Here is a 9,657-nt window from a genome sequence, read left to right as displayed (position 1 = left end):
GGGAGGGGCGCCTTCCGCGGCCGGGGCGGCGATGGCGCGGAGGGGGGAGGGGGCTAGCGCCTCCCGGGGACGCCAGGCAGAGGAAGTTCCGGGACCCTCCCTGCGCCGGGCCCACCTCCGCTTCCTGCCTGCCGCCGCCTCACCTTGTGCCCAGTGTCTGGACCGCCCCCGAACTGCCTGGGAAATGTGACCTTAACTCTGGGGGGCCGCCTGGCCCTCAGCCCCGGCCTGCCTTCCTCCCTGGGTCCTCCTCGAGCCTCTGAACCCACCATTCCTCAGGCCAGGCTGTGCACACTGGCTCCTGGGGCTGTGCTGGGCACAAGTGGGCACCTGCGCCAGCCCCACCTGTGCCCGGGCTGCGGCCCTTCCCCGCAGGGCGCCCACCATGGCCCCTCCGCTCCTGCTGCTGCTGCTGGCCAGTGGAGCGGCCGCCTGCCCGCTGCCCTGCGTCTGCCAGAACCTATCGGAGTCGCTCAGCACCCTCTGTGCCCACCGAGGCCTGCTGTTTGTGCCCCCCAACGTGGACCGGCGCACGGTGGAGCTGCGTCTGGCCGACAACTTCATCCAGGCGCTGGGGCCTCCTGACTTCCGCAACATGACCGGGCTGGTGGACCTGACGCTGTCCCGCAATGCCATCACCCGCATTGGGGCCCGCGCCTTTGGCGACCTGGAGAGCCTGCGCTCCCTGCACCTGGACGGCAACCGGCTGGTGGAGCTGGGCAGCGGCAGCCTGCGGGGCCCTGTCAACCTGCAGCACCTCATCCTCAGCGGTAACCAGCTGGGCCGCATCGCGCCGGGGGCCTTCGACGACTTCCTCGACAGCCTCGAGGACCTGGACCTGTCCTACAACAACCTGCGGCAGGTGCCCTGGGCGGGCATCGGCGCCATGCCTGCCCTGCACACCCTCAACCTGGACCACAACCTCATCGACGCGCTGCCGCCCGGCGCCTTTGCCCAGCTGGGTCAGCTCTCCCGCCTGGACCTCACGTCTAACCGCCTGGCCACACTGGCCCCGGACCCGCTCTTCTCGCGCGGACGTGAAGCTGAGGCTTCCCCCGCCCCGCTGGTGCTGAGCTTCAGCGGGAACCCGCTGCACTGCAACTGCGAGCTGCTGTGGCTGCGGCGCCTGGCGCGGCCCGACGACCTGGAGACCTGCGCCTCCCCGCCCAGCCTGGCCGGCCGCTACTTCTGGGCGGTGCCCGAGGGCGAGTTCTCCTGTGAGCCGCCGCTCATCGCCCGCCACACACAGCGCCTGTGGGTTCTCGAGGGCCAGCGGGCCACGCTGCGATGCCGCGCGCTCGGGGACCCGGCTCCCACCATGCACTGGGTTGGCCCTGACGACCGGCTGGTTGGCAACTCCTCCCGCGCCTGGGCTTTCCCCAACGGGACCCTGGAGATTGGGGTGACGAGCGCTGGGGACGCAGGAGGCTACACCTGCATCGCCACCAACCCTGCTGGGGAGGCCACCGCCCAAGTGGAGCTCCGGGTGCTGGCCCTGCCCCATGGCGGGAACAGCAGCGCGGAGGGCGGCCGCCCCGGGCCCTCGGACATCGCGGCCTCTGCTCGGACTGCTGCCGAGGGCGAGGGGGCTCTGGAGACGGAGCCTGGAGTGCAAGTGACAGAGGTGACCGCCACCTCGGGGCTTGTGAGCTGGGGCCCGGGGCGGCCCGCGGACCCCGTGTGGATGTTCCAAATCCAGTACAACAGCAGTGAAGATGAGACCCTCATCTACCGGTGAGGATGGGCCCTTTGCACCCCCTCTTGCCTGGTGGCCCCCAGCCGCCCTCCCTGCCCCCAAGTCCTGCTCGTACCCCCTCCCGGCCTTTGCCCTCCTGTCCTTGGGCTCACCCCTCCGTGTCTGCGCTCTAAGGAGTGTGGCTGGGCACTGCAGGGGGAGGTGGAGGCGGGCGGCCCTGCTCACGGTCACAGGTGGCTGTGCGCATGCCCCCTCCCGCCCAGCAGAGCCTGTCTGCTCACACCAGCCTCGGGCTTGGGTGCTCGGCCTTCCCGCGGGAGCCCCGCAGGCGCAGTGCTGTCAGGCCCTGCCGTGGGGAGGGGATGCGCTACCCCGCCCTTCCGCTCTGACCCCTGCCCTTGTCTTCAGGATCGTCCCAGCCTCCAGCCACCACTTCCTGCTCAAGCACCTGGTACCGGATGCTGACTACGACCTCTGCCTGCTGGCCCTGTCGCCGGCTGCCGGGCCCTCGGACCTCACGGCCACCAGGTTGCTGGGCTGCGCCCACTTCTCCACACTGCCCGCCACACCCCTGTGCCACGCCCTGCAGGCCCACGTGCTGGGCGGGACGCTGACTGTGGCTGTGGGCGGGGTGCTGGTGGCTGCCTTACTGGTCTTCACTGTGGCCTTGCTGGTTCGGGGCCGGGGAGCTGGAAATGGCCGCCTCCCACTCAAGCTGAGCCACGTCCAGTCCCAGACCAACGGGGGCCCCAGCCCCACGCCCAAGACGCACCCGCCACGCAGCCCCCCTCCCCGCCCCCAGCGCAGCTGCTCTCTGGACCTGGGGGACAGCGGCGGCTGCTACGGGTACGCCAGGCGTCTGGGGGGCGCCTGGGCACGGCGGAGCCACTCTGTACATGGGGGGCTGCTGGGGGCGGGGTGTCGGGGCCTCGGGGGCAGCGCAGAGCGGCTGGAGGAGAGCGTGGTGTGATGGGGCAGCGTCCCCGCTGCCCTGAGGAGCGAGTGGCGTCCTGTGCTGGCCGAAGGTGAGGGCAGCGGCCCGCCCTGCTGCCCTCCTGGTTTTTATCCTCGGTACCTCAGGCTCCCCGTGTTCTTGGTGGGACAGCAAGCCCTTTCCTCAGTTCTGGCCTCCAGACTGGGGGACAGGGACAGGTCCCTCCGACAGGTGCTCAGAGCCACCAAGGCAGAGGCTGCAGCCACCAAGTGGGAGTCTCATTTCTATTTATAATAAAATTGTTGGGGACACCCCCTCCACGCTGGTTTCTGGTGTCCTCCGGGAGGGGTTGGTAGGACACATAGACCAGCACAGGCTCAAGGCTGGCACCGGCAGTCCCCAGCAGCCTTCCTGGGGGTACAGCCCGGGGCAAGGGACAATGCTGGGGTGAGAACTTCTGACCCTAGAGTAGCTACGGCTTCCGACTGCGCCGTCTGGGCTTTGTCGGCCTTGCATGCGAGTGCCGAGGCCACGCCTTCCCGGTAGGTGTGCAGAGGCCCTGTGCTCTCGTGTGATGCCCAGGCGCGCGGAGCTGGCACCAGCACGCCCCTGGCAGCGCTCAGAGCGTCACGGCCCTGAGGAATGGCAGCAAGGCCTCACTCTGGATCCCGAGACGGCGCGGCTTTCTGGGCCAAGGGACCTGGTGGGAGCTGTGTCCTGAGCGCGGCTCCCGTGGGGACGGTCCTGTCCACTGTGGCGGGAGCGCCAGAGGACTTGCAGAATGCCGTCTGAAAGGCCTCGGAAGGCTGGGCACACACTGACCTTCCAGAAGATCCTGTTCCCCAGACCCAAGTGAGACGCACCTCCCTGCCCCTCCAAGGCGCCTGGGGCTTTGCCCTGGGCTTTTCTGGAAAGTTGGCCTGGACACACCTTTGCAGGACGCAGCGGGGTGGGCACTCCTCCCTTTCTAGTCTTCCTCTGGAGATCCAAGCAGGTCAGGGCCTCCTACTCTGCTTCCTCTGCGGGATCCCAGGCCCCTCCAGCCCTCTGACCAGCCTTCCTTTGCCCTTAGACACAGCTCTAAGCACCCAGGTGCCTAGTGGAAATGTGGTAGGCGGGAGCAGGTCTCTGTGCAGGCTGAGCTCTCAAGTACCTGCCCTGCTGCCCTGTGGCAGGCACATCTGAACAGGACCAAGAGAGATGCCATATAAAAAATGGAAACAAGGCGCTGATGGTGAGGAGCAGGCGGGAGTGGTGGACAGGGTGGTGAGGAGGCAGCAGGGCAGGACCAGAGTGGGAGACAGGGACTCGGATGTTAGCAAAACAGACAGGGGAAGGCCAGGTCAGGGCACTGCGGGGACACACTGCAGTCAGCCCCACCAGCCAGCTCGACAGCAGGCAGGCTTGGAACAGGCCGGATGGAGGGCAGAGAGGCCAGGGCGCCTCTGCTGCGGGCAGAGCGTCCTTCGAGAGGCCCCGGGAAAGCAGGAGGGAGGAGCCCCTGTGAGACAGGGCCCGTAAGATCCGGGGGCAGGTGCTGGCTTTAAAGGACAGTATTTCTTGGCTGTGAATTCATCTCTAGCTACAGACACTGGGAACGAACAGAGCCCAACAAGGAGACGAGAAGCACTCTGGACCCTCACCACAGGCTGGACCCCCTCGGATCACTGCCCCCCTGCAGCCAGGCTCCTTGCTGCCCCTGGAGCGCCCGCCCCTCTGCAAATGCCAAGCTGGCTGCGTGGATGGGGAGCTGGGGGGAGGGGCAGGGAGAGGATCTGAACCCAGGGCTGGAGCTCTTGGTCAGGGAACATAAATTTTCTTAAGATTAAGAATTTTCTGGGGGAGCTTGTTGAAAATAAGCTCTGGGGCCTATACTTAAATCTGTGAGGTCAATTTCTAGAAGCAGGCCTGCACACCACAGGTGGCTTTGATCCAAGAGGAAGGAGGAATGGCATGGGTGCCCTAGCACAAGCTCCAGACCAGAGGCCCTGGAGTGGGCATGCGGGCATCTGAGCGGCAGTAGCAGCAGTGCTTAGGGATACCGAGTCCTGACCAACTGGTGCTCAGGTGGTTGCAGCACCCGCAGTGTCTAGAAGGAGCCATTGAGGCTGAGCCCAGGGGGAGGCAAGCCACTGGTCAGTGGGGAGCAGTAGTAGGAGCCACACCAGCCCCTGGGCACTGGCGGGCACCGGCCGTCTCTCACCTTCACACCTCGGACCCGGAACTCCGCCAGGGCTCTGCTCATCTTGGTGGCGGCTGTGGGGTGGTCTTTGCCATGGGCGATGACTTTGACCAGCAGGGAGTCATAGTGGGGGGAGATGACGGCCCCTTGGAAGGCAGAGGCGTTGTCCAGCCGGATGCCCATGCCCTCTCCGCTGCGGAACACCTGTGCAGATGAAGCTGGGTCAGCAGCTGGATCACAGCTGCAGCCAAGGTGTGGCCCTCCGCGGGGTCCGCTAGGTGCTAAGAACTGGGCTCAAGGGTCACTGCAGGGAACCCCAACTCTGTTGTTGAGTTCTGCTCTACATCTATCTCAGCAAATCCAGGGTCCCTTGCCAGTCACTGCTGCCTGTGACTTCAGAGCAGGGGTAGGGGGTGGGGGGAGAGAGGGGGACAGTGAGGGGCTCGCTGGGGCTGCAGGCACTGTTAGCTCAGCTCCAAGTTGACCTCAGTGGCAAAAGGTGAGTCCCACCCACCTCTCCAGCCAGCCTGAGCAACCCTTCCTTCTTGCTGATGCCAACACACGGGCATTCACTTGTTTCAGGAGCTGCCTGGAATGCCCAGCTGTGGAGTGGCAGCTAAAGCGCAAATGCTGTTTGCTCGGGGCTCCGGGACAGACATGGAAATAACTGGACTGACAAGGGGACACTGCAGGAAACTGGGCGGGGAAAGGAGAATTTTGATGTTTTGGGCCAGTACTGGGTAGTCTGCCGTTTGAGACCCCAGCCCCTTTTGCTTGTATTTTTAGATGGAGAGGGTCTTGTGCTTTGCCTTGGGCCATCCTTGGACTGTCACCCCCCCCTACCATTGTCTCCTCTGTAGCTGGGATTACACCCGGATTTTGTTTTATGAGATAGAGTTCCCCTAAATTTTTGCCCAGGCTAATCTCAAACCACAATCCTCTCTACTCCACGTGTCAGAATTGTAGTGGCTGACTCGTGTGTGTGTGTGTGTGTGTGTGTGTGTGTGTGTGTGTGTGTGTGTGTAATTTGGGCTTGAACTTAGGGCTGCACACTTCTACTGTATCACCTGAGCTCCACCTCCACTTTCAGCTTTTTGCTGGTTAATTGGAGATGGTATCCCAGATGTGTTTGCCTGGGCTGGCTTTGCTGTAATTGTCAGATGCCTGCCTCTTGAGTAGCTAGGATTACAGGCATGAGTCACCAGCACCTGGCCTCTTTTGTTTTTGTTTGGAGACATGGGCGTGCTATATTGTCCAGACTGGCCACAAACTCATGATCCTCCCCCTCAACCTCTCAAATGCTAGCATGATAGGTTGTGCCATGACACTTGGCTGTTTGTTTTTGTTTTAATGTATAGGGTAATGGAGAAGGCCTCAAATATCCACTCAGGTTCCCCTCCAGCCTGGAGGGCAACGGGGAGCTGGGAACACTGAGAATAAAGACAACTGCTCTGTCTCTGACATGAGCGGAGACAGGTGTACACCCAGATCACATGGCTTGCCTTGAAGCACACAGAGCTGGAGCAGAAATCACACACACACACACACACACGTACGCACGCACAGTAGATGGAGAGAAGGGGAGATGGAGGCTTGGAGTGTCTGGGGACAGACTCTCACAGGTGGGCCATGCCAGGCGGGGGTGGGGACCATCAGGTGCCTCTGAGGAAGAGGGGAGGAAGAAAAGAGGGGCTCGGGACACCCGAGGCACACCTTCTGCCGCTGAGGGGCCTGGGCCTGTGCTTGAGAGAGAGGAACTTAATAAAATATTTAAGGGTGGACACTCAGCTGTGAGCAGGAACTGCCAGCTAAAAATACTCTGTGGCGAGCAGCTTGGAGCAGCCGACTGTGGAGGTGGACTGGAGCTGGAGCTGGAGCTGGAGAGGCCGCAGCTGGCAGCTGAGCCCAGCCCTGGGCTGCTCCCTCTGGCTGAGGGCAGAGGAGTCGGGCCATGGGGCGGCTCCAGCCTGGAGCTGCTCCCGCTTATCAGCTCTGATCCTTCTAGAAACAAATGCAGGTAGCCTGCATGGCTCTCAGACCCCACCCCCAGCCTCAACTCCACGGCCTCTGAAGTCCAGAATGAGCCTCTTACTGGTACCTGCAGCTCTGGCCCGGGCCCAGGCCAGGCCTTCCATCCTGGACTCCGGAACCAGTCCTGAGCCCCTGGGATGCGCTGCATCCTCGCGGCCCAGGCCAGTAGGCAGGAGCTGGGCAGAAGGGCTGGTGCAGCACTGCCAACACTCAGGACACAGAGGGCCAAGGGACAGGCTGGGGTCAGAGGCTGAGGGGGGAGGCGGGCAGGGCTGCGGGACGGGAAGCTGCAGCCCAAGTCCATCTGGCTCTCATCACTGCAGCCCCTCCCCGTGGAGCTCCCTCATTCTCCACAGGGCTGCGGGGACAAGCAGGAGGCCGGCTCTGGGCCCCATGATGGGTGTAGTTGAGGCTGGGGATGGGGACGGGTGCTCTCTGGGCTCCACAGAGACTCCAATGCTGGGCTTCCCTACCTCCAACCCCGGGGCCCCTGCCTGCTCCCCCACGGAGCAGTCATAGTGAGGCCGCAGGTTCCGTAAGCGCCACGCCAGGCTTCATGTCTGAGGACCCAGCCTTTGCTTCTCCAGGTTGTCCTGTCCGTTTAGGTGACTTTCTCCTGGTTCCCTCTTGGCCTTGCGCAGGCCAGTCTCCTTTGGGCTGTGCTGGGCCTCCCTGTGTCCCAGTCAGCGGTTTCTCCTGACTGCCCTGGGGCACCTCTCCTGCTGCCCCGCAGGCCTGAGGCCTAGGCCCTCCGCCAGCAGCCGCTGCCCAGGGACTGGCATGACTTGGTGCTGGCAGCCCTGGCCACCCTGGGGTGGCAGAGAGAATCCCCCACTAGCCTGGACGGGCGTCCCCCCCCCCGGTAGAACACGGCCTACCTCGATGCGGCCGGTGTCCGGCTGGAAGCCGCGCGCAGGGTCCTCCGTGGTCACCCGACACTGGATGGCACAGCCGTTGATGCGGATGTTCTCCTGCCGCAGCCCCAGGTCAGGCAGGCTCCTGCCCTCAGCCACGTGGATCTGAGCGTGGACCAGATCCACGCTGTAGGCAGAGAAAGCGGGGGGGGGGTGAGGCAGGGCACAGGGAGGGCCTCACCCCAGCGGTGCAGCCCACAGAGGCTCCTCCCACCAATGGGGGCTTCTACCCGTGGCTCTGAGGCTGGGCCTACTGTCCCTGGGGCTCTTGGAGAGGCTCCATCTACACTGCAGAACCTGGCAGCAAGGGCAGGGACCCCAGATCTTCCTGTTCCTCACCCTCCTGCTGATGCCACCCACCCTCTCACCCTTGGGTGGGCAAGCCCATCTTCCCCAGAGCCTGCAGGGTGCAGCCTGGGCTCTGCGGAACTCTAGGTCACAGCTTCTCTAGGGACAGCGTAGGGGCAGAAGCCACGGCAGCAGGAGGCTGCTCCCTGGGTACGGTCAGGATGGCGTCTTGCTGGGGCTGGCACTCTGTCCCCCTCCCCCACCCCCGTGTGTCCTTGACTCCAGCAGGGGAAATTTCAGAGTTCAAGGCTTTCCACAGGGTTTCATGAGCTCAGCCTGACTGCCAAACCCAAGTGGAGCAGCTGCGGAAAAGGACCCTCAAGGTCTTAGGCTGATCATCAGTGATGCTGTGGTATGCTGTGTGCTGGCAGATTTTCCCAGATGTTCCGTGTCACCTGCCACCACCCAGGGCAGACCTGTGTGCCACCTCCCCCACGTGCTGTGGACCACACAGATCATAACAACGCCCAGAGGAGGCGGCGCTCGGGGGTCAGAGAGGCTGCAGCTCACCCATGGCTCCACACGGCTCAGCCCCAGGAGGAACCTGACCACCAACCATGAGACACGAAGCCCTTGCTCCAGAGCCGGCAAAGCCTTCCGTCCCTGACCCCCTAGGAAAGACTCCCGGGCCCAGCATCCAGCTGATGTACACACTTTCGTTCTCACCCTAACCCTGAAGTGAGGAGTGGGGGCTTCTGGGTACCTGCTGGGCAAAGGCAGCAGCCTCATGTCTGGTCGGTGAGGCCAAGGGTTTAGGAGGAACTGGAATCAAGAATGCTCCGCCATGAGGGAGGTAGGCTGGCCCAAAGCCAAGGTTTAATGCTTAAATGGCTCAAAATCTTGAAACAATGAAAGCCATTTCAATTGCTTAGAGACCAGGCAGACTTTTAAAGGTCTGAACTCAAAGCTGGTGTGAGAAGAAATGTAGCGTACAATCATCTAGAAAGCTCTGAGGCAAGACACTGCCTCTGCTTTGATCGGGTAATTCCGCTGACGGTGCCCCTCTTCAGGACTCTCTGGATCATAGCACAGATCCAGTACACAAACGGTACACACACGCCTGAACCACAAAAGCCAGAACAACCTAGTTGCCTGATAAGAAATAGGGTGACTGAGTTATAATACATATAAATGGTGGAACAGTATACAGCCATTAAAAATACTTAGCGAGCTGGGAAGGTGGCTCAATGGTAGAGTGCTTGCCTTGCATGCATGAGGCCCTGGGTTCAATTCCTCAGCACCACATAAGCAGAAAAAGCTGCAAGTGGTACTGTAGCTCAAATGGTAGAGGGACAGCGCCCAGGCCCACAGTTCAGGCCCTACGACTGACAAAAAAAAAAAAAAAAAAGTACTTAGAGTAAGTACTGGAGAATGCCTTCAAATAGCATTTTTCTTTTTTTTTTTGGGTCAGGTCGTGAGGCCTGAACTCTGGGCCTGGGCACTGTCCCTCAGCTTTTCAGCTCAAGGCTAGCACTCTACCACTTGAGCCACAGCGCCACTTCCGGCTTTTTTTTTCTTTTTGCTTATGTGGTGCTGAGGAATCGAACCCAGG

General features: G+C 62.3%; 2 protein-coding genes across 2 annotated transcripts in view; one reads left to right on the top strand and one right to left on the bottom strand.

Annotated features, from left to right (window-relative positions):
* The window catches only part of Pc (pyruvate carboxylase), a 111,310-nt gene that overhangs the window by 7,342 nt on the left and 94,311 nt on the right, over positions 1–9,657 (bottom strand). The window contains exons 10-12 of the mRNA XM_013020888.1: positions 8,809–8,867; positions 7,722–7,884; positions 4,834–5,016 (exon numbers count right to left, since the gene is read on the bottom strand). Of these exons, the coding sequence (XP_012876342.1) occupies positions 4,834–5,016; positions 7,722–7,884; positions 8,809–8,867 (405 nt within the window). The remainder of the gene's footprint in view (positions 1–4,833; positions 5,017–7,721; positions 7,885–8,808; positions 8,868–9,657) is intronic.
* Lrfn4 (leucine rich repeat and fibronectin type III domain containing 4) lies at positions 44–2,943 on the top strand. Its single transcript, XM_013021091.1, has 2 exons — positions 44–1,734; positions 2,105–2,943. The coding sequence occupies exons 1-2, from the start codon at positions 386–388 to the stop codon at positions 2,664–2,666; spliced, it is 1,911 nt and encodes a 636-aa protein (XP_012876545.1). The 5' UTR covers positions 44–385; the 3' UTR covers positions 2,667–2,943.

This window comes from Dipodomys ordii, unplaced genomic scaffold, assembly GCF_000151885.1.
Source record: "Dipodomys ordii isolate 6190 unplaced genomic scaffold, Dord_2.0 Scaffold54, whole genome shotgun sequence".
NCBI classification, from domain to species: domain Eukaryota; kingdom Metazoa; phylum Chordata; class Mammalia; order Rodentia; family Heteromyidae; genus Dipodomys; species Dipodomys ordii.
The sequence above is the reverse complement of the archived record's forward strand: the minus strand, read 5'-3'. Positions and strand labels throughout refer to the sequence as shown.

What these genes read in the sequence shown, in the direction of transcription:
- Lrfn4 (XM_013021091.1), top strand. Translation starts at nt 386, where the DNA reads ATGGCCCCTCCGCTCCTGCTGCTGCTGCTGGCCAGTGGAGCGGCCGCC. An exon ending in GATGAGACCCTCATCTACCG is followed by an intron (nt 1,735 to 2,104) that starts GTGAGGATGGGC and finishes CCTTGTCTTCAG; the next exon opens with GATCGTCCCAGCCTCCAGCC.